At 46.9% G+C, this 24,399-nt stretch overlaps 1 protein-coding gene across 1 annotated transcript in view; it reads left to right on the top strand.

Annotated features, from left to right (window-relative positions):
• CHD6 (chromodomain helicase DNA binding protein 6) overlaps positions 1–24,399 on the top strand; it is a 169,322-nt gene that overhangs the window by 109,817 nt on the left and 35,106 nt on the right. The window contains exons 18-27 of the mRNA XM_028525117.2: positions 4,247–4,411; positions 5,734–5,913; positions 6,892–7,002; positions 8,689–8,891; positions 9,552–9,751; positions 10,394–10,553; positions 15,153–15,242; positions 17,342–17,445; positions 21,730–21,859; positions 23,517–23,577. Coding sequence (XP_028380918.1) covers positions 4,247–4,411; positions 5,734–5,913; positions 6,892–7,002; positions 8,689–8,891; positions 9,552–9,751; positions 10,394–10,553; positions 15,153–15,242; positions 17,342–17,445; positions 21,730–21,859; positions 23,517–23,577 — 1,404 coding nt within the window. The remainder of the gene's footprint in view (positions 1–4,246; positions 4,412–5,733; positions 5,914–6,891; positions 7,003–8,688; positions 8,892–9,551; positions 9,752–10,393; positions 10,554–15,152; positions 15,243–17,341; positions 17,446–21,729; positions 21,860–23,516; positions 23,578–24,399) is intronic.

Here is a 24,399-nt window from a genome sequence, read left to right as displayed (position 1 = left end):
GAAGGCATTTAGAAACTAAGATTTGGCTACTAGGCATGCCCATTGCTACTGGAGTATTATTGCTTCTAGACTCTGAGAGCAGGCAGAGCTGGGAACTACATGTATGTGTACTACTAGCACACATGCTCATATCACACATCTGTATTTAATCCTTTTCTGTCCATCCACTGTGAGGTTTTCGATTCCAGTCCAACACCACAGAACTCTTTCTAGTCTTCCCCTCCTCTTTACGTGTAACTCCTTTCCCTGGCTGTGGGAAGCCTGGATCTCATTATCATAACAAACTGTTTACTCATGTTCAATCCTAGTAAACACATAAGAATAGAATACTAGTTTCAGAATTGCTAACCCGCATTCTGTGGAAAGTAAATTTACCAACCTATAATATCAGACTTTAGTGTTTTTTGTGGTCTTTAGTCTTAGAGTACCTAATCAAAAGACTGTTTTCCAAAGTCACTGGGTCTGGTTTTTTTCTTTCCCACCCCCTTCATTGCAGTTAAATTAATGTAGAGAGAAATAAATTCCTGAAATTCTAAAGCAGAATGAAACAGTTGATCTGTCTGTATATCAAGTAAACAGCATAACCCCAAAAGACAAATTCATTCAAATGTTTATATTTAATAATTTTTATATTGTCATTTTTATATAATTTCAGTTTGCAACTTCTGTACACCCTTTGTCCATATGCACCAGCTGCTTACAACTCGCCCCATTGACTTCCCTGCTTTGGCCCTTTGGGGCCCTCTCCTCTGTCTCTGTGAGTGCACACGCAGACGTGCACACGCACACGCGCACACACCGTTTTCTGTGTGAACCATTGAGAGTAAGTTGCCCCTTAAGTGCTTTGGTGTATATGTCCCAAGTGCTGGGGCATTCTCTTACATAAACATAGTTCAGTTCTCAGAATCAGGAAATGAGGATACTGTCCTCAGTCCATAGTCTACATTCAGGTTTTGTCGTTTCCCTCGCTGTCCTTTCTATTCCCCCTGAGATCTAATCCAGGGTCACCCTTTGCATAAAATTCTCCTGTCTCTTTAGTTTCCTTTATTGTGAATCGGTTCCTCAATTTTTCTTTTCCTTTTATGACCTCGATGCTTTTGAAGAGTATACAGGCCTGTGTTTCGTAGGCTGTCCCTCGGTTTATGTTTGTGTCCCTCAGGACTGGATTCGGGTGTAGTAATACCAGGGGAGTGGCGTGCCCTTCTCGGTATGGCACAGCAAGAGAAACTTGGTGTTGTCCAGTAACACAGACTTTGGTCTCTTAGTTAAGTGGTGTCTGCCAGATTTTTCCACGTAAGTTGCTTTTTTTCCCCTTTGAAACTAATAAGCAATTTTGGACAGATACTTTGAGACTATGTGAATGTCCTGCTCTTCATCAGTTTCGTCCATTATTTTAGTTTCCATTGATTACTCTGGCCTGAATCAGTCATCGCTATGATGGTTACAAAGAGGTGTTTTCTGTCACCCTACATTTTGTTGGTTGCATTCCACTATAAATAGGAGAGTTTTCCCTTTTCTCGAATTTATTTATGTCAGCATGTTCTCATGGGTTCTTTTTTATTCAGTGGGCTATATTCCATTGCAGTGTGTATTTATGTTGATGTTGAAATAGTCCTAGATTTAGCCAGGGGTAGCCTCCTCGAGTTTCAGTATTATTGTGATACGTGTCCATCATTCTTTGAGTACTTCCTTGTATTCTGACACAGTAATATGTTTCAGGCTCATCTTATACTTTGTCTACCCCAGCCCCAGAGTTAACCATTTCTCTAACATGCCTTTGTTCTGTTTTATGAACAACGGTATTTAGAAACCAAGATCTGAGCGTTAGTTGTGTCCTCAGCCACTGGTATGCCATTGCTTCTTGATCCTCTCAGTGAACATGGCTGGAACACATACACACAGAATATGAATGTACATACATATACAACATGCTTTCATACATATGTGTATGTACAGAACCTTAAGCATGGATATATACATATATCCACACCTATTTCTATGTCTGTCTGTATGCAGGTTTATATACACACATGCACACACCTGACCTTGAGTTAATACTGATACCTCCAAATCCATTTTAACACCACAAAGTTATTCTAGTTTTTCTTGGTTTCATATTCATCATTTCCTTTTCAACAATGAAAACACTGATTCCTATTAATGTTAATATGTGTACTAATTTGCTCAGTTTTAGTGTACACACAAAGTAGTTTTGAAATTGCTGACTGTGAAAAAGAAACCTACCTGCAAGTGTGTATTTAAAACACTGTAATTTGAGTGTGCATGCTCAGTGGGATATAACCCTGAATGGGAGGAAACAAATATTTTACATAGCTTTTGGTAATTGTGTTTTGGGAAGATTATAATGGTGCTGTTTCTCTGACACTGTTGCCTATATTGTGGGGTAAACCTAATGAGTGATGACATTGTTGTGATCAAAGAACTGAACTTCTAAACATTGTTAAAAGGCGATATAGATATATGGCAAATTAAATGTAAATCTCATAGTTCTAAAATTGAATTTAAAATATCAGTGTGGTCTCCTGATGCATTTTGTCTTATACATGCATGTGGCTCTATATACTGTATACACACAAACACTTCTGTTTTTGCCCATTGAAAAGGCCTGGAAACAATGACTAACCTTGTAGCAGTGAGCACCTCTAGAGCACCCAGATTGTTGTCTCTAACTGCCATTCCCAATGAAAGGAACTAGGACTCCTTGAAAAACGTGGCTGAGTCCAGTTCTGGGTAGGAAGTGTCCAAGAGGAGCATGACACATGTTATCATACAGAAAGCAAGGAGCTATTAGAGACCACTGGCCCTTGATGGAACATGCAGACTTGAACACAGACATGCCTGTGTCTCTTCCTTTGTCTCTATGCATGTGTATACACACATGCATGCTAACCATGAGCTCATCCTGTTCTAACGCCAGAGCTTATTCCAGTCTTCCTCCTTCCCATAGTTGACTGGATTGTGTCAAAAGAACTCAGGAGGCAACTTGAAGAGGTTCTCCCGGGCCCTTTTTGAACAGTAATAAAAGTAGTGAGAGCAGTGCCAGTAAAACATTGGGTATATATTTAAATGCAACTTTATTGTGTTCCTTTTAAAAGTAATAATAAAAATCTTCCTTGATCACTTTTGGAGGGTATTATTTTGGAAACTGATTAAATAAATAGAAAGAATTAAACATTTAGCTTATCTCTCCTATATGAACTGTATGTCAGGGTAAATAAAAAATTTGATGAGGGGAATTGTAACCCCTAATGAATTAATCTAGGTGCTGACCATCCGTTCAAAATAAAGGCAATCAGACATCATGTGACCCTTGATGGAAATGTAACACTACCCATAAAGTACACTTGCCAAAAATGAGATCTCAGCCTGATGAAGTCTCAAGATAAAATTTCTAGTTTAGTGGAGATATAAGGAACTGAGGGACCTAATCCATGACATAGCCAGAATGAAGAAGGCAAAATGTAGACTTTGAGAAACTGTAAGACAGATATCTGATGTCTTCAAAAAATTAATTGCATTTGAAAAAAAGAGATCGAAGGCAGGGAGTATCAGCCACTTACAATGTATGGTGCGTATTTGCATCCTGGTCCCAACAAGCAAGCTTTCAAAAATATGTATGAGATAAGTGGGGAAATTGGAACAGACTGGGTCCTAATTTTTTACAGTATGGCAATGGTAATGTGTCTTGTAGAAGTTCTTATCTTTAGAAATGCACACTGAGCTGCGTAAGGAAGAAACAGTATGCTGCCTCAGATTTGCTTCGTAATGATCTTGGAGGGTGGAGGCACAGTAAAGATGAAACAGGATTGTCCCTAAGAGGTCATTATACTTTTCTCTGAGTTTGTGTGTGGCATTTTCTATAATAAAATGACAAAAAATTAAAAAGTGGTGCTCCCAACTCTGAGGCATTTCCCAAAAGAGCAGGACAGCACCTGGGATTGAGTGCCTCCACAAAGGTCACAGGCCAGGGAGAGGAGTGAACCATGTTCTTCTCAGCACGTTACCCTGGCACGTGGCAGTCACTCAGTAAATAGTGGGTGATGCAACAAGTGACCTTGAAAGGACAGCTGACATTTGGGTGAATTCTGTTCCTAAATCCGTCCCATGGCTCATAACTGTGAGATCTGACCACTTATAGCACGTGGAATTTAAGCATTTCCCTAGTCTTCGGGCCACTGCCATTGTGTCTGGTGACATGACGTACATGACCCTCCTTCCTTCCCAGGCTCAGGCCCGTTGTCACCGGATAGGCCAGAGTAAGGCCGTGAAGGTGTATCGCCTCATTACTCGGAACTCCTATGAGCGAGAGATGTTTGACAAGGCCAGCCTGAAGCTGGGTCTGGACAAGGCTGTTCTTCAGGACATCAACCGAAAGGGCGGCACCAACGGGGTGAGTATGGCGGCGCCTGCTCTGGGGCCCTCAGCAGTTGTCACACAGCTGGGGCCTCTCTAGATTCTTCCTTCCTACAGCTGTTTTGAGATTAATTTTCACTGAACTGAGTCAGGGTGCAACACTTTGCTAGGTAATTCTCTGCAGTGGAGGGTAATTCAGGATCGGCTCTCTGCATTTGATAAATCAATAAAGGAAATCTACAGGGACAGTTATGTGGTAGGGTTGCCCAACATGCAGTAACATTTCAGTAAACAGAGCTTTTTCCAGTGCCCATTAGAAGTCAGGAGATCTTAATACTCTTAACTCTGAATTCAGTCTATTGTCCCCACGCTTTATCTCGTACTCCAGAATTTGCACTCCTCCAGGGGTGTGATGGAACGAATTTTATCTATATCCCCAAGGTCCCTAATGGCCCTTGGCATATTAAAGATATTCAATGTGTGATGGTCAGTGAATAAATAGATGAATAGCTTAGCAGCTTGAAATATGGCTGTTCCTAAAATCTTTTTTCCCCTCTGGGGGGATAAATTGCAGTTAAGATTCTTAAATTGTATTAAAGTATAGGCAAACAAAGCGGAACATCTCCTTAATCTCTGGGCTCGGGGCATCAAAGGTTGGAAATTAAAACTTTCTAAATGAGTCGTCTTTAGTCCAGATGGTCTGTGTCCTCTTAGCTGTGCATGTGCCGCTAAGTGTCATACTTCACATCACCAGTGCTGCGAGTCATGGAATTCCCTCTTGTGATTGATGTAAAGAGAACCAGATTCTTAATTAGAACCAGGAAGGGGTGTTTTGAACTCCCATTTCCTGTTTTCAACAAGCAATTGGGAAGATCACACTTGGCACAGCATCCTTTCTTCAGTTAAGAAATGACATCATTTCCAATACTCATGTATTTATTTAATAATGAAGAAATCATTATTCTTTAGCTTGTTTGGTACATCTGGAGGTTTTTAAAGATACAGACTCAAACAAAAATATAAAATAAACATTAAGTGCATCCTCTTCAATGGAGCATAGTTATAATGGCTTGTGACATTTGATAATAACCAATGTCCCAAAGAATGTTAGGCCGTTGGACCATGTGCTGGGTTTTATTCCGGAGCTCCCTATCCAGGATTGTCTGCCTGCCCTCTCCGTAGTTCTCTCAAGTGTCTTTTTCTGGGTCTTCATTCTCTAAAGCTATTGTCCGTGTCTTTATTCTTCTGATGTGTGCAGTTAGTCAAGGAGCTGTGTACTGAGTCACAGTGGCCGGATTTGAGGCTGCTTTTTTCCTCTGCATTTTCCACTTTTTGAGTAGCCTTTGGTGACCTGTCCAGGTACAACAGCTTTCAAAAATGGAGGTAGAGGACTTGCTCCGGAAAGGTGCTTATGGAGCCTTGATGGATGAGGAAGATGAAGGCTCCAAGTTCTGTGAAGAAGACATAGACCAGATTCTGCAGAGGCGAACGCACACTATCACCATCCAGTCTGAAGGGAAGGGGTCCACTTTTGCCAAGGTATGGGACCTTCTCTCCAGAGTTTGTGTTGGGGGGAGTGAGAAGAAAATTGTTTATGCTCTGACCTCGTGATCCAGGCTTCTGATTCTCTAAATACAAACCATTGAGATTGTCTGGCTGCACATTTATTCTGTGTCACTGAAGATGCAAGTTCTTAGAGAGTGTGTCAGTAATGAGTCAGAAGCTACAGAAAGAAAGCCTCTCACCTTGGGGAGCTGGTGTCCAGTGGGCAGGCTAGGCACCTGAGCTTGCGTGTGCACTGTTCACTGCGCACAAAGGCTGCTCCGAAGCCCAGACCTGGACTCCTTTGCAGAGCACTCCCTGATCCGTATTCCAGTGAACTCTCCAGTCCTCCAACTCCAGCACGTGTTTTGTTCATTTGACGAGAAAATAAGATTTCACAAAGGAATCCCCGCCCCCAGTCTAGGCTCCTCTTTCCTGTGCCTTGCAGGGCTCTGGGTTTAGAATCAGCTCATCAGACTGCTTATCAGATCGCTCTCAGGTTTCCCTGACCGCGGGGCCCCTCGAGCTCTGTGACCTGTCTGATTGAATCTGCTGTTTGGTCACTAATGTGGGCTGTTGTCAGCAGCACATTTTGTGCTTTGCAGCCTCTGCTTACCTTTGTCCACCTCATATTGCCCACCCAGTGCCCTTTCTGTAGCCAACGTGTGGTAACGGCTAAACTGAGGGAAGTTTTAAGAATTAATTCTTTCACAGGGAACTAGGCCTCAAGTAACACATTTCCATTGTCTTGCAGGGCTTGTCTTCTGTCTCCCAAGTTTAAGTTTAAAAAAATGATCCTGTAATGAATTTGTAATTATCTAACCCAAACTTTTAAAAAAGAGGAACATCAACTTTGAGATTTTCACTCACATTCATTTTGGAGACTGTGTTTGAGTTTCTGCTGCATTTAAAATCACATAGTATCTTCTTAATTTGTACTTTGCTCAAGCACAACGTTTTAACTCTTCTTCACAGGCTAGCTTTGTGGCTTCAGGAAACAGAACAGATATTTCCTTAGATGACCCGAATTTCTGGCAGAAATGGGCTAAAATAGCTGAACTGGACACTGAAGCAAAGAATGAAAAGGTACAGCATTAAGAATGTTTTATTCCATTAAACATTTCACTTGTGTCTTATATAAAACCATAAATTCCCACACAGCTCAGGTCATTATTTACCCCGAGCCTTAATTCTTAGATGAGATGTTAGATGTGATGCACTTAAAACATGCCTAGCACATAGTCAGAGCTTCATAAATGTTAACTGTTAGAACTTAAAATGACCTAATGGGACATAGTAGGCACTGGAAAACCAGACCAAGGCAGTCAGAATCGGAACTGGCCGCACAGGTCAGATTTAGCCTTTGGACGTAAGCCAGCATCCCGTCCCTGGCGTGCAACCATTTTACCTGTGTTTCACTGTTCCTGTGGAAGGGGACCACCTCTCATGGAGCCCGGGAAGAGGAAAAGAGCGCGATGAGACAGAGTGTTGGCTTCACTTCCTTTCTTGTAGTATCTGGACTTTTTCTATTTCTATACATAAGAGAGAATAAAACCAGAGTTGGAATACTGGCCCTGCCCCTGACTGGATGTGTGCCTGTGGGCATGGTGCCTGCCCTCGCTGAAGCAGGCGAGGGAGGGCGCTGGTAATGCCCTCTTTGCGGGGCTGGGGGAACAGTGGCGAATGTAATTGCCTAGCCCGTTGTGAGGCACCCCTCACCTGTCACTTTCCCTCCCTCCACTTCTGACCCTGTTGCCTCGCTTGAAGATGAGCATGCATCCCTTTTTCCTTGTCTTCTCAAGTGAGCACTGAACTCTTACGGACCCACAAACCCCAGAGGCAGGTCCTGCTGGTGCCCAGCCGGTTCAGTAGCCAGCACCCGGCGTTAATGCTTCTATAGGGTCACCACAGGCTTTCTCCAGATAGGAAGATCCAACAGTCCTGTGTCACCTGTGTTTCACAAGGTCACAGTCAAGAAGTCACTCTGTATGCAGGACAGGTGGCAAAGGGGGGAAGAAGAGGCTTGTGCCCTATAGATAGGAAGAAACAGTTGGAGTATTCTAAGGTGGGAAGGAAGGTGATTGAAGCAGGAACGACAGAGAAATTTATCTGGGCTGCATAGTTTAGTATTCAGGAGCTCAGCCTACCTTTGAGGAGAGGTATAAGGGGAAGGGGTGAGAAGCATGAGGTGATGGAGACTGGAGAAGAAGCGATGGTTGTGGCCAGGGGAGCCACCAGGGTGAGTGAGACTCCTGAATATGTTCTCGATGAAAGACAAAAGATTAGTATGTAGTGCCAGTGGAAGGCAGAAAGTGGAGCAGGAGGAAGGTGTGTTTACCTTCAGAAAGTTGCTGAGCAGATGGAGTTCTCCGATTCGCCCTGTCTCCAGAGCGCAGACTGCCTCTGCCTGCTGGGCAGAACACCTGGGGGGCACCACTCCAGCCTTCGCTGTCAACAGCGGACTGCTGCTCTGGCCACTGGGGGGTCTTGCCTGCCCATGCCCATTAGAATGACTGCAGGGACAACAGATGGTGGTGGACAGCTCTAGGGGCTGGGGAACACGTCAACTTCAGCAAGTCCCAGAGAGTCCCCTCTGCTTGTTGTAGACACAGCAGGTGTGCTGGGGAGAGCCTTTCCTGCTGGAGGGTGAGACCAGGGTGCGATTCTTTCCCACGCGTGTCCTGAGTAGTGTCGACAGGTTGTGCTTTTGCCTTGCGGCGGGGGTAGAGAGAAGCAAGCAGGGCTTTCTCCCCAGTGTCTCTCTGTTTCTAGGAAAGCTTAGTGATTGACCGGCCTCGAGTGAGAAAGCAGACCAAACACTACAATTCCTTTGAGGAGGATGAGCTCATGGAATTTTCAGAGTTAGACAGCGACTCTGACGAAAGGCCCACAAGGTCCAGGCGCCTCAATGACAAAACCAGACGCTACCTCCGAGCTGAATGCTTCCGGGTAGAGAAGAACCTGCTCATCTTTGGGTGGGTATCGGCCTTGCCCGTGAGTTGTTTGGAGTTGTGGGCTGGTGGAGGCTCTGTTAGAGCAGGAGTGAACTGTGCTTTCTGCCCAAGACCCTCCCCGCCCTGCCCCAAGGCACGCGCGCACCCCCCCCCCACCCCCCCCCCCCCCCCCCCGCCCGGCATTGTGTGCTCCGCTGCTGCATTGTAGACGTGCCGGGATTTTCTGTCTGTGCTACTTATTTGCTGCCTGGTACTAATTTCCTGCTTTTTTACCCCAAGGATATATAAGGAGTCAGTGCAACAGATGTTACTGCTGAGGCTCTCTGGCTCTGGTAGAAATAGGAGATTGAGCTTCTAGGAGCTCACCATTGTTTTTGAATACTGCAGCTGGACTCTGTTTTAATTCCATATTTTTACTCCCCACTCCAAATACTTTTGTTCCTCTCTTCCTAACAACCTAGTGACCCTATAAAGCTCTCAGTGTCCAGTGTCCAGGCCACCTCAGTGACATTTGGTATGCTACAGCATGCAGTCCTCCAAGGCCTTTCAGGACAAAGCTGTCTGGGTAACTAATACACCCGGCAGAGGACGAGAAGCTCTCCTGGCTCCTGTTTGCTCCGCAGTGTCGAGGGCATGCATGGCCCTTGCTCTCTCCATCACCCTCTGTGTTTCCACTCTCAGCTGGGGCCGATGGAAGGACATCCTGACCCACGGGCGATTCAAGTGGCATCTGAATGAAAAGGACATGGAGATGATTTGCCGTGCCCTGCTGGTGTACTGTGTCAAGCATTACAAGGGGGATGAGAAGATCAAGAGTTTCATCTGGGAACTGATCACACCTACCAAAGATGGGCAGGCCCAGACCCTCCAGAACCACTCAGGTGAGAGGTGGGCTGAGAAGCACGGACTCTCCTGCACTCCCCTCCCTCTTCCTGTGTTGGTCCATGTTACTGTGCTGCGAGGGGTCTCTCTTTCTCGGATATGTTTCAGAACGTTACCTGTGGGAAAAGATGATGATTCTTTAGTCCTCTCTCAGAGTCTTCCAGAGCTACCATGATGCTCCGTTTCAGGACTAAAACACTGCCCACATGCCAGCCCTGCCCCTAACTTGCATATCACAGGGGTTCCTCCTCTGAATTGGGGGCTCAGCTGTGTGTCCATGGTGTGTCTTTGCGTTTCATGGTGCTGTCTCCACTCCACCTCTGTCTGTGCCTTTCTTGTGCTGTGCTTTTCCTTCCCTGTGCTTGGCCATAGCTCACATTCAGGTTTCAGACCGACTGCTCCTGATCCCTGGATAGGTTGTAAGTTCCCAAAGGGCGGAGGTTATGGTCCTGGGGTTTACTAAGTGGGGACCGGGCACATCTCTGCGTACCAGCACTCTTTGGTGCACTGAGGGACAGGGACTGTTGTTGGTGCCGCCACACACAGCCTAGCTGCCTCTTTGCAAGCCCAGCGCAGCTCCATTCTAACACCCATGTTTAAATTAAGCTGCCTTGTCTCATCGACCTGCCTTTCTGTTTCAGGGTTGTCTGCTCCAGTCCCCAGAGGGAGGAAGGGGAAGAAGACGAAGAACCAGCTGCTGCTTCCAGAGTTAAAGAATGCAGACTGGCTGGCCACCTGCAACCCTGAGGTTGTCTTGCATGATGATGGCTACAAGAAACACCTGAAACAACATTGCAACAAGTGAGTGTGTCCCCTGCACTCCTTTCTGGCAGTTGTCCCTACTGCCAAGGAGGAGTTAAGGCACTTAGCCACAAAAACAGTGACAAGTTTGCACATGGATGTTTGCATCACTGTACATGTATCTGTTAGAATTAAAAGGACCCTTGGAAACCTTATCCAGCTTCCTAGATCATGCAAGTAGTATATCCCTGGCATTCTGAAGGCAGTGAGAAGGCCTCTGCTTACATACCCCTGATTATAAAGAGTTTAGTACCTTAGCCCTGACCAGGGTGGCTCAGTTGGTTCAACATCATCCCACAAAGTGAAAGGTGGCTGGTTCAATTCCTCGTCAGGGCACATGCCTGGGTGGTGGGTTCGGTCCCCCATCAGGGCGTGTACGAGAGGCAACTAATTGATGTTTCTCTCTCTCTCTCTCTTTCTCCCTCCCTTCCCCTCTCCAAAAATAAATAAATAAAACCTTGTTTAAAAAAGAATTTAATATCTTATAAGATTTGCTTGGTTTTTCCTTCTTCTCTATACCATAACATCAACCTAATGGTTCTATAGGTGTTGTTGGGTTGTGGGTTTTTTTTTTCTTACAACAGATGAAATCCAATCCTTTCCTTTCCTTCCAAATATTTGAAGATAGGTTTCCTGCCCAATACTGTAATAAAACTACTGTACCCAAAAGTCCAAGCTCTTTGGGCACAGTCGGCCTGGATCTCGGACGTAAAGGTCACATGCTGTTGACAGTAGAGCCTGAATGGTGCAGGACCCCCGTCACGTCAGTATGACTGAGTCAGAGTCCCCACCTGGGAGACAGGAGGCTGGCTGACCAGGAGGACTTGCTGGCGGCAGGCCTGGAGTGGTGGGCTGCCCGAGGACTCTGGTATAAACATGAAGCAACCATTATTTCTTGAACGGGTGAGACATCTGATACAAATATGGTATTTGGGGAGAAAAATTAACCTGGCAGTAATTTGCAAGATGGAGTAGGTAAACCTAGAGCTGAATGGCCAACTAGAAGAGTTCTGTCATTACTTAAGTGTTGATCATAGGGACCTAGATTAGGGCGCTTACTGTAGAATTGGGGAGAAAGGGTCAAAATGAGACACATGACTAAGGAAGAATCCGTAGTGTGTGGAATGAGAATCGTTTTGTTCACTAAAAGATGAAGAGCAAAACGAAGGACTCCGGCTTTGCCTTGTTCAGTTACAGCAGCAACACTTGGCTGTTCCATCCACAGCTGTAGCTGTGGGTCTGGAGCGCTGAAAATAGGCTGAGCTGGAGAGGCTGCCACAGGACTGGCCTCTGTGCCTGCAGAGGTGGTCACAGGTGACAACCAGAACCAGTTTTGGCCTTCGAGGAATTTCTGAACATTTCTACCCACCGCCCGCAAAACCTTTCCAGAGCGCATGCCTGACCTGGGGATGAAGAAGAAAGCAGTAAAGCACTTCCCCCAGTTCCAGTTGGAAGCTGCTGACTGCTGTGCATTACTGTGAGCCTAACGGAGGCCACTGTCCTCTTCAGTTCTGGCCCAACACGACCTAGAGACTCGGACTCGGTGTGGGAGTTCCGTTGGCAGTGTCCTGGCAGGACGTCTCCCGGCCTCTGAGGAGCCGTCCCACTGATGGGAGTTTGCCGTTTCTCGGCAAGGCGCGCTTAATTACCAGATGATTCTAATTAATTGTCCTTCTGTGTATTAAATCTAAAATCTGCTTCCTTGAAACTTCCATCCCTTGATCTTGGTTCTTGATTCTATCCTGAGATGCATGGAAAACAGGCAGAATTTCTCCAGCATAACTGGCCCTTGAGTTTCTAGATTATGATTTGTCTTAATTAGCAAGTTTACTGCCACCCTGACAGCGGAAGGGGGTTAAGACAGGCTCTGGGGTCAGGGCTGCCTGGATGTAAATCCTGACCCCATTGCTGACCAGCAGGTGAATTCTTTAACCTCTGTGTGCCTTTTCTTCACCTAGAAAATGGGATTAATAATAATTCCTACCTCTTCGAATTATTGTGGGGATTAAGTGAGCTAATACCTGTTGGCACATAGTAAGTACTCAAAGCGCTGTTTGTTATTAATAGTATGGTATTTAGGGACATGAACTTATCATCTACAGAACTGTAAAAAGCAGCTACTTCAAATCTGAGCTAAGTCGGGACAGCGATGATTCGTCCAGGGCCGAGGGCAGCGACTGGAGGGCTTCCCAGGGGCCTTCGGGGCAACGTCCTGCTTCCTGACCTGGATGCTGCATGCACGTGTGCGTCCGGTCTGTCCGAGTCCCATCAAGACTTACTTAGGCTTACGCAGAGTGCACTTTTGGGGAGTATATTTCATATCAACACGTTTTTGGTTTTGGTTTTTTAAATAAAGAAGAGATGAGAGAAAAAGCAGTAGTGTCCCCAAAATACTAACGGGTCTCATTTGGCTGAAGTAAGGGTGTTCCAGACCGGCTCCAGCTGGGGTCGTCATCACGCTCTGGGAGGAGGTGGCTCTCCTAGAGGAGGTGTCCGTCTGTCCGCTGAATTGATTGCTTCTCATAAGAAGTGAATACTGTTGGCTTTAAATTCTCTTCTCTCGTGTGGTAGATACTACCCAATATTAGCACCTTGGCCTCTCTTTACTCGAATAGGGACAGGTCTGCGTATCGTACGTCTTCAGGAAACCCTTACTTGGACGGAGCCAGACCTCAGCGGACAGGAGCTCTCCACCTAACACCCTCGTTCCGGTGCCCCCTAAGGCTGCCAGCCAGGTGGAAAGATCAGTGATGTTTGTAAATTCCTATATTCTCTGAGTTTTTTAAAAAAGAAGAAAATTCAAAATTATTCGAGTTGATTGCCAGTTGAGGGTAAGGAGTGGCGTACCAGAAAAGCTAGATTTTTTTCCCATCTAAAAGCTCACATTTTGTGTGTTGCTACCTACAACTTGAGCCCGTAGTGGCACTTTCTGCCTGCATCTAAGAACTTAATGCTTTTTAACTTTTTTAAGATTTTATTTATTTATTTTTAGAGAGAAGGGAAGGTAGGTAGAAAGAAGAGAGAAACATCAGTCAGCTGCCTCACACACTCGCCTCAACCGAGGACTAGGCCTGCAAACCAGGCTTGTGCCCTGACTGGGAATTGAACCAGCGACCCATCGCTTTGTGGGGTGACACCTAACTGAGAGCCACCCCAGTCAAGGCAGAAATTACACTTTTATAGAGACCTCAGCCCTTTATTATTAACATCTGTTGAATAGGTAATAAACAGATGTGTTAAAAAATTTTTAAATGTTAGTTTTCTCCTACCTCCAAGGCCCCCCTTTCCTACTCCAAAGGCAACCACTGTTGACCTGACTCTTCCAGAGACACTCTGTGCGTGGGTTAGCACAGGCGAGTGTAGTCTTCTTTTATCTTCCCCAAAATACTTAATACGCTTTTCATATTGTTTATTCCTGAAAATAACACACTTTACATTTCCTTCTTCCCTCCCTTCCTTCCTTCCTTCCTTCCTTCCTTTTTTTTCTCTCTCTAATTTTGAACAACTTATGTAGAGATCAGTTCCTCTATCAGTATGTGTAAATTGGCTTATTTTTTATATTTGGTAGCTAGCCTTCATTTTGTGACTGCTTTTGAGCGAGTTACAGGTAATCTTCCAAACCTCTGCAGCTCAGCTGGGACACGAAGCACGCCCGGGGGCGCGGTCAGCTTCTCTGTGCCCGCCTTAGCTTCCGCCCTGGTTTTGCGTCGGCGAGCCTTTCCCTCCCCGGCCCCACTGTCGTCTCCGTGCTCTGATTCTTGCTTGCTTGGTGTCGCCTCACAGTTAGGCTGCGGTGGGCTCCTCAAGGACGGGGTTAAACCGTTTGCTTCCGTTGCGTGCCTCACGATACCCGGCACGGTGCAGGGCACACAGTAGTTCCCAGCAGGTACTTCCTCGATGGCCTTGCGGCAGATGTGTTTGGTGCCTGAGTGTGGCCCATGCAGAATCAGTGAGCTGAGCGTCTCAGGAGAAGAGGCGTTACTCTCTGACACTGTTGCCATGAGAAGGACTTTAAAATGTTCCTCTAACCACGTGCAAGTGAAACTGTTTAAAAGCATCATCACTCAGCATGACTCAAATTCCGTAAGCTAGTAAATTGGTAACCCTCCTCTTGGAAGGCAGCTCTGCCTCAGGGACCATTGCAGCCACGAAGAAGCTGTGAGTACTCTTTAAGGACCAGCAGGAGGAGTGGTGTTTCTGCGGTCCCTCCGCCTCACGGGGCTCACAGGGTGACTTAACACCAGGCTCCCCAACCTCTGGGCCACAGACCAGTACCAGTCTGGGTCTGTTAGGAAGCAGGCCACACAGCAGGAGGTGAGCTTGAACATAGTGCATTTGACTCATCCTGAAACCATCCCCTCTACCTGGTCCGTGGAGAAATTGTCTTCCACGAAACTGGTCCTAGTGCCAAAGAGGTGGGGGACCACTGATAACAGATGACTGATGAGATACATTTTCTTGTGTAAAATGGGGAAATCGTATCACTAATGACATGGGAAGGCCCAGAACTTCCCTGTTGCAGCTGGGGGATGGAGGACGGTTCACAGGCAGCTCCTGTGTTCTAATGTGTTTGCGTTGTAATGTGTTTGCCTTTCATAGGGTACTTTTGCGAGTCCGGATGCTCTACTACCTAAAAGCAGAAATACTGGGAGAAGCAGCTGATAAAGCGTTTGAAGGAACTCCCGCCAGGTAAGACAAGTCAGTCCTAGCTCTCAGTGGTAAAGAGTTGCCATGAAGAGTGCCTGTTCCTGGAAATGGGCAAATACGCCGGTGCTTCCGGAGGCCCGTGTCCCCACCCCGCCCATAGTGACCCAGGCGGGGGAGCAGGCCGAGGCGGAGCGAGGACAGGTCAACTGCGGGAAACCAGGGAGGAAACACTTCCCTGGAAACACAGCTTTTGGGGAGGTTTTAAGGTAATTTTTTTGTCCCAGCAGTTGTTGTAAAATTTTTTCCAAACAGTCATTTCACTACCTTAACTAAGTATTGTAGAATGAGTATTAATTACTTTGATTTGCTTGATCTGATACGTATACACCAGAAGTTCTGCTTGGAATCCCATTCTTGGCCTTAGTACTTTTCTGCATGTGATGCTTCACCTTTATTTGCTGATCCTCTCGCCTCTGACCTGTTTTGACCTCTTGCACCTTGGTCTTGTAAAGTAGTGTTTCCAGAGCCATAGAATCCTGTGGGAACCTCCCAGCATTGGGGGAAATAAGGCTGCCAAACCCCCATCTTCCACCTGGTGCAGCTGTCTGATAGTCCCAGTCCGTAGGTGGGATGGCCAGGCAGCCTCCTTCACCTGCCCCCCACGTGTGGTGTGCCCCAGCCCTGGGCAGTGCTCATCATTCCCAACAGACACCGGAAGTGGTGTGACTGACCTCTGCTTTGAGATTCCCTGGGTGGGGCTGTGGTTTCTGGACACTGATGGTCCTGTCCACGGGGCAGCTTGTAATCCAGAGCCATCATCACGGTGACTGGTAGGACCTGCTCTGCTTTCTGTAGCTACTATAGTCTCTTTTAGGAGAGGTAGGGAGATTGAGTGTTTTGGTAAAAAGGTTCAATTTGTGAGTCATAAATGCAGCAGAATTCAGTCCTATCATTTGTATTACGTGTTACTTGGCACAAGTCCCCAGACATGTAGATAGATGTAGAGAGGCGGAAGCTAGGTAGAGCGTGGAGAGTGTGAGTTCATTACACACACTCTTCCCTCCTTTCTTCTGCCTTCCTCGATCCTAGCTCTCTCTGGTCTCGTCCAGTTTAAAGTCTTATTGCAGAGACATCGTCAGTAGGAATGAATAATAGTTCACTTCAGGAAGTCATTCGGCCCGTGGCACCATGCAGCAGTGCAGTGGGTCTGCCGTGGAGCCAGATAGGGACCTCTGCCTGGAGAGGTGGGGCCGGGGGATACCATCCCCATAGGGGGCGCTGGGCCTGGCAAGGGACAGTCAGTCCTGGGTCACAGTAAGCAGAACCTGATGGAACAAGAAACTCCAAATGCTACAGCGGGACCATCCTGGAAGCTGGAAGGTGGGAGAGAGGAGCCCGGCAGGTAGATGTTCTCCCCTGTGTCCAGACAAATGAAGACAGTGAGCCGAGGGTCTGTGTGAGCTCTCAGAACATGGACAGAATTCAGAGAGGGGCAGATGGTGCAGGCCTGCTGATCCCTTCATGTCTGCTCCGTAGAGTGAGTTTTAGCCTCGCCTTGGCCAGGCGCAGTGCAGTGTGCGATCACGCTTGACCCTGCAGACCCGTGGCCCCTGTTTTCTGAAGGGCTCTCCTCACGCCCCTGCGTGTACCAAGCCCAGTGTCCCGACGCTCTCAGATCGTGCCTGACATCCCTTACATGTTGTGCCAAGGTGATTTGGACACTTGTTTTTCCCGCACTTGATCGTGGATAAATTAAATCATTCGAGGGGTGTTCTCCCTTCAGATAAATAATATATAGGTGGATTTTGCTGTGGTTCTCAGCTGAAGGTGCACATCAGAACTACCTTGTACATGCAGGTCCAAAGGTCCCACCCCATACTGACTAAGTTCTCCAAGAGGTGTGTCAGGCAGTCTAAGGTGGAGCCTAGAAGTCAAGTACACATGTGGGGATAGCTCGCTGGGTGAACCCGACAGAAAGCCCTGTCTAAGAAATCTTGGCCCACAGCCTTCTGCATCCTTGTTACTTTGTGTCTGAGCATGTAGCTAGGCATGTGGCTTAATACCGGGGTCCAACCAGTAGCTCTTATGTTGTTTTCTGTCTGTGTTCAAGGAACCCTGAGTTTACACCCTTCCTTCCACAGGGAGCTGGAAGTGCCTCTGCCCGACATCGACTACGTGGAGATCCCGGTGGATTGGTGGGATGCTGAGGCCGATAAGTCTCTTCTGATTGGCGTGTTCAAGCATGGTGTGTATTTCAGTGAACGTCCCCCCTTTCCTGAAAACTCCGCAGTCCTGTTGCACGTCCCTTAGAAAGTAGAGCCTTACCTCTGCCCTCTTGGAATTTCAGCCAGGTGAATGTGAGCCAAGAAATTACAGTGAATGCTAAGGTCCGTGGGGAGCTTTGTGAGGGTGACTGTGGCCGTAGAGACCGGTGTCTTCCTCGCACAGGTCTGTGCGCCCTCGGGCCTGGGGCAGGCCTGTGTTCCTTTGCTCCCGGCGCCCCAGCTTCTGGCCAGGGGCCCCGCATGTGGTGGCACCTGTCATTTTCTTCCTTCATTTTTTAAATGGTGTTTTCTTGTTTATGCTATTACAGTTGTCCCTTCCTTTTCTCACTTGCACCTCGTTTTTCTCACAGAAAGGAGTAAATGAGGGAAATGGTAAGGTTTTAGCATTTCATATGTACACAAAATTCTAAGATCATTCCAGGTAACCTCCATATTTCTGGTTTGCCCTGTTGGATATAAAATTTGAGACTTGAAGATGGTGTGGGTATCCTTTTCCTTCTTTTTTTTAATGTGGTAAGCAGGAGACTAGGGGAATCGAGAAGTTTCTGAGCAGCTTTGAAGCTGAAATAAGTGCCCCTGTCTGTCACTTCCGGCACTGCTCTGAGCACCTGCCCTTGCTTTCAGCCGACAGTTAAATGAATAATGAAAGTGCCAGGTGACAGTCACTGTTGTGTGCTTGGTACGCACCTTCTCTGCCTGGCGAGGTAACTGAAATTTTAACTGGGTAACGGGGTTTAAAGTGGGAAGGGTTCGTTATACCTGGCTTTTGCTGCCAGCTCTGCCACTTACTAACTCTCTGGCCTTGGGCAGCTCATGAACATCTCTGATCAAATTACCTACCTGCACAGGGGAATACCTTCAAAACAACCCACCTGAAGAGTCGTTGGAAGATTAAATAAGACACTGCAGGTAAACTGCCTAGAACAGTGCTTGGTGCATAGTGGACGCTTGATGCCGTTCCACTGCCGCTTGTCACTCACCTTTGGATGTAAACTTTCTAACACATGCCCTGTGAGTGGAGTTCTTCAGCTCTTACAGGCTGACCAGTTGCATTTCCTCCGTATCTGCGGGCTTCACATTCACGGATTCAACCAAACAGAGATAAAGAATACTTTTTTAAAAACCCAGAAAGTTCCAAAAAGCAAAACTTGAATTTGCCATATGCCAAGTACTACGCTTAATACTGCTGTAGTGTCTATGCAAATATCGATCATATGCGAATACTATGCCAGTTTCAATAAGGGACTTGAGTGTCCGTGGATTTTGATATCCTTGGGGGTATCCTAGAACGAAACTTCCCTGGATACTGAGGGATACTTTAATAAGGAATTCCCCCAAAACCTGGATTCTGGTGTTTCAAGTGCTGGCTGCGGGATCCCGGCCTAGTGCTGCCGAGAGCTTTGTCAGACCCCTGGGGCTGGGCTAGGACAGCGCTGCCACCGGACTGCCTGTGATCACGGAAATGTCCTTTTTCCACACTGGGAGTGTGCTATAGAGGAGACAGTGGCTGTTGAATACTTGAAATGCAGCTAATAGAAATGAGCAACTGTATTTTTTATTTTATGTAATTTTAATTAAAATAGCCATGTGTGGCTCCTCTGTTGGGTGGTACAGGGCTAGAGCTCACTCAACTCTGAAGTGGGAAGAAGCAGCATGTGACCTCCCTTCTAAGCACAAGGGACCCCAGTGTAATTGAAACCTGGTTTAATCTAACTTTGGAAAGAACCTAGAAGTAGACAGGCTGCTGGAGGCAGCCACGTTCCAGAGCATCTGCACTTGGAAAGTCTGCTGTCCCTGCGTTTCATTTTAGTGATGGCTTTGGAGCACGTTGCCAAATCCCTGATTGAGACAGGGTGGTGTCAAAGGATGCACCTGTAGTCCCAGCAGTATGGCAGATAGAATTCAGATGCCTCCTCTCCCTTCTCCAACCCAACACCTTGACCACAGAGGTACAGAAATCCTAGGTGAATTGTGACAGTGTTACACTACCTAGCTGAGCCTGAAACAGATAAAGGAAATCCCCAAATGGAGAGGTCACTTAAAGTGAGAGCTGAAAGCTCAGGAGCTGATAGGACAGCAGAGCAGAGGGTCTGGGTGTTTGACCTACACTGAAACGGGAGACAGGCCCCTACAGGAAAGGAGGGCAAGGAAGGCCTTCCTGACTGGCCCAGGGAAGCAGACTGGAAGAGCGTGCTTCTGCGAGATGAAGCAGTGGGGACCTGAAGAAGATGTGGTGGGAGGTAAAATGAGATTGACATCAGAGAGGTGGGACCAGGTAGTTCAGGCAAATACCAACAACCAAAACAAAGTGAAAACCTGGTACGGCAAAGCCACTATCATACGATAAGTGTTTAAGGTAAAAAGCATAACTTGGGACACAGAGAGTCAGTACCCAATGACGACAGGTACAATTCAGCAGGAAACTGTGACTTACAGTGTCGCTTCGGAACATGTAAAAGAGGGCAGGACTCCAAGGAGACCCAGGACCCTTTCTGTCCTAGGAAGGTCGGGTTAATATTGGCACCACACCTGCAAGTTTCATATCCCTGATTAGGGTGTAGGGTAGTGAGATTAACCCATTTACCCCTCTTACCTCTTAGTCTCATCAAAAATGGTGAAGGGTCAACTAGATGGTGTCTGAGGCCACTTCAAATTTAAAACTCTTATGTTCTACGAAGCAGGGGTTTTGGGGAGTTCGGAGGGAGTATAAATTAATTCCTAGGATTTCCTGAGCACATCTGTGAGACCTTAAGATGATACGTCACTCATTCCATTCATATTCTCCCAGACTGCTAGTTGAGGTGAACTTGATATTCAAAGTCAAGGCCGACGGGCAGATGCCAGGAAGGTGCTGTTTGTGGTGCCCTCAGCGCACATTGCAGTATGTAATGAGTTAAGCGGACACCCTGCAAAGATGGGGGAAACCCAGTGCTGGGGGACTGGTCCTGAGCCGCACATGCATACTAGCTCCCTCGTGGATAGGACCGCACCCCTTTCGTTGGATGGTAACATTGAATCATCCTAGACTTTGTTAGACAGATGGCTGTGGTTGGCTTCATGGGCCCAATCTCCTCCAGAGTCTAAATCAGACCCTCTCCTGGCTGGATTGTTGCCTTTCGGGCAGCCTGTGATCATATGTCCGTCATCGCCCTGTGGAATAAGTGACTAAAGAAGAACAAAGCAACCCAGAGCCTCCTGTCATATGTCTCATGCAGGCAGCATCTGTCATCGAGATGGAACAGTCACTGGGATTAAAAGATGAGCACCGTAACGCTGCAGAGAAAAAGTACCAGGTGCTGCCTACATGGTGAAGGATAGAGCTGTGTCAACAGTGACAGAACAAAAAAATATATAAAAGTGACATCCAACAAAGTAAAATCAAGTCTGTTATTTCCACCCACCTAAGCTGGTTCTCTTGTGAGATTCAGCATCTTCCACGACGTGTGACGGGTCTCTCTGTGCATACGACGGAGCTGGAGATTGACTCTGTTTGCTAGGAGCAACAGGCGAAGGGCTTTGATACTCGTGAAGGAATTCCCAGCCAGGCTAGTGCAGTCAAGTAGATTTGGATCTTTTACATGACCAAATCCTGGCTCGGTGTAAGATTACATTAGATTCATTGAAATAATAAATCATCGTGCATGGGCTTTATCAAAGTAAAGGTGTTATTTTTTTTTCATTGTTTTGCCTCCCTTTTGAGGTCTCTCTTGAAAACTTTCCATCTGTTTTGACTTTGAGGATGTGATGAGGGGCAATTCCAAAGCCCTGGCCAGTGGATTTAGGATTTTGTACTGAGGTGAATACAGAGGCAACAGACCCATCTTAATCTAATTAACAACCACAGTCCTCTTTATATCTCATCTCTTGCATCCATCACTGTGTTCCGCTTCCCTTTTCCACACAGAGGATACAGTTAGACGGAAAGCAAACAAGGCCTGTGCAGGAAGTAACAGGGTGTCCGGAGCTGGGGGGTGAGAGGAAGAAATTGTAAATCCAACTTGCCTGAGTGAGAATTGTATCTGTGCCTGTGTGTCAGACACACAGGAGTAATACAGGCTTTCACTTTTGGTCAAGCACTACTCAGAAGTATCTACTTTAACTCAAGGATCTTCATCTAGTTCATCTAAATAAGTATTTTTGTTTTGTTTTTATTTAGTAAGGGAAACAAAATGACTATCCAGGGCCCAGGGCCGATTTTGTGAGTTCTGACTTGACTTCTGACATTTCGCATTGCTCCTGAGCAGGGTATGAGCGGTACAATGCCATGCGAGCCGACCCAGCGCTTTGCTTCCTGGAGAAGGTCGGCATGCCAGATGAGAAGTCCTTGTCTGCAGAACAGGGTGTTGCGGATGGAACCTCAGACATTCCCGAGAGGTGAGAAGCTGCATAGGCCCACTGGTATGTAACATGTTATGCCAACGACTCTGTGACCCCTTCCACATGTGTCTAGCGCGCTGACAGTCTCTTTCTCACAGTCTTGCTTCTCTTTTAAACCTTGCCATCTCGGGGTGGCCTTCCAAAGTGGCTGCTTTGGTTACACCCTGTTACACCTGAGGCCTTTTCTTTGACCTAAGGCACTTTGAACCAAGTACCAGCCCCTGCCCTTCATGGGTTCCCCAAGCTGCTCCCCACCCTTGTCTCTTGCCTGGTCAGAGGATCCTCGAAGGAGAACTCAGACCTCTCAGACCTGGCAGAAAGCTAAGAAGAGTCACAAGCACAGGCTTCCCGACTCTGGAATTCCTCAGATGAAACCCCAGCACTATTTGAGGGTTGCGTGGTCTGTGGCTAAGGCGGGGTTGGGAGCCACTGCCTGACGGCCATGGCAGTTAAGCCTTATCCCTGAATTGTGTGCGAGAAAGTATGGATGCCTCCTCTTTGCCCGAATATTATTTATTGTTGGCACAACCTCCAAATGTGTAAATTCATAGGAAAGCTAAATGAACAGCCGAAAACTGGTTCTTTTGCTTTGTGTTTGGTAAGCTGTTGACCTGATCTTCTCCCCCAAAGTGGCATATATTGCTTTTCGTTGCCTGGGGCTGTGGCCAGGCCGGGATGTGAGTGTGGCGTTGCCAGGGGCCCTTGACTACCTGCTAAGGCTGAGAAAAGAGTGAAATGGGTTTTCCACCTGTTCTTCGCCCCTGCTTAACACTTTGGCTACGATGACGTTCTCTATCCCAGAGGTGTCTCCTATGGGCAGAGAATGAAGGTGCAGCCGAGAGACGTTAACAAATGCCCAGTGACCGGCGTTGTTGTTGTTAGATCTGCGGGTCAGGGAAAACATGTCTGAGTGTGAGGTACCTGACTGCGGCAGAAGGTTCATTTTTTTATGGAATGGCTGTTCTTTCTGTGGTCAGGCAGTGACAGTAGGAGGTTCTCCTGCCTCCATGATCGGAGCAGCAAAGATAAGAGTATTCGAGACAGGAATACTTCGAAGGCAATTTTAGGAGTCGTGAAAAGCAGGTAGACATCAGCAAGTTAAGAACCTCACAAAGAGAGATGACATTAGGCTTCAGACCTAGAGGCAAATGCGAGATGGTGCAGAGGGCAAAATGTCCTTTCTTGGAAGTTTCGGCAGTGCTCCCTTTCGAAGAAGTGACCGCTGCCGAAAGTAAGTGATTCTGTGAGACGATCCATCCTACTGCGCCTTGGGGGTCGGCACCCCAGGACTGGCGCGGCCTCAGGGCTGGCTCAGGTTGCACAGCCTTCAGTAGAGGAGTCTTTTTCAAAGCCGCATGCCCAGATAACCCTTGACGGGTGGTGATTGCTTCTCTGTGACAGAATCATTGCTGATTAGCTGGCTTCTCAACGACTGAGTCGATGCTGAAGTCTCAGTGGAGTGCAGGTCCTTGCCCATAGAAGTTAGGGCATTGGAAAAAATAAGATTTTGAGGCCTGTGAGCGCAGAAAGTGATCTAATACTTTTTATGCTCTGTAATTTAGGGGGTTTTCTTACAAGCACCCTGGTTGCCAAAGAGCTCCTAGGTGGTGTGGGAGTCCTTTTTATTTATTTATTTACTTCTGCTTCTACTTAGAGGCAACGTGGATAAAGAAGACAACACCGAAGACAAAGCAGACGGCCTCCAGAAGCAGACGGTGAGTCAGATGCGCTGTCTGGGCCGTCCCTGTTGTCTGTGACGCGAAGGGGCAGGTCCCCATCTCAGCCGTGGTCTCGGCAATTCGACCGCATTGCATTTTCCACAACATTTTATTATACACGTTGTCAACATACAGACTGCACTGTGCTTTCATCCTAAAGAAACTTAACTTTGAGGCAACTGTAGATTCTAGGCGTGATTGTAAGAGACAGTACAGAGTGATCCCTGTACCTTTTATATCCATTTCCCCACCTGCGAACCTTCCGTTGAAACTAGCGCCCACCATCACAGCCAGGGTGCTGGCATTGATGACAGCCATGACACTTCCACCGCCACGGAGGTCCCTCGTGGTGCCCTTCTGGCGCCACCTCTGCTCCCTCCTGCCTTCACCTCCTTCCGAACCCCTGGCAGCCACTAACCTGTTCTCCATTTCTGTAATTCTGACATTTTAGGAATACTATATAAATGGAATCGTCCAACATGTAATCTTTGGGTATTGGCTTTCATTGTTAAGCATAGTTCCCCACAGGTGGTTGTCTGTAACCAAAATTAATTCCTTTTTGTCGCTGAGTCGTGTTCTGTGCTGTGGAGGCATCACAGCTTGTTTCAGCGCTCGTCCACTGAGGGGCACTGCGCTGTGTCTGGGTTCCGACTGTTGCCACTGCCGCTGTCAACATCTCCACACAGATGGCATGTGAACGTGCACTTCTGTTTCTCTGGGATGAGTGTCAGGAGTGTGATTGCTGGGTGATGTGGCAGTTACATGTTTCGGGTTTTTTATGAAACTACCAAACCATTTTCCAGAGTGTCGGTTCCATTT

Source organism: Phyllostomus discolor, chromosome 9, assembly GCF_004126475.2.
Source record: "Phyllostomus discolor isolate MPI-MPIP mPhyDis1 chromosome 9, mPhyDis1.pri.v3, whole genome shotgun sequence".
NCBI lineage: Eukaryota > Metazoa > Chordata > Mammalia > Chiroptera > Phyllostomidae > Phyllostomus > Phyllostomus discolor.
Note: the sequence above shows the minus strand (reverse complement) of the source record. Positions and strands in the feature narration are given on the sequence as shown.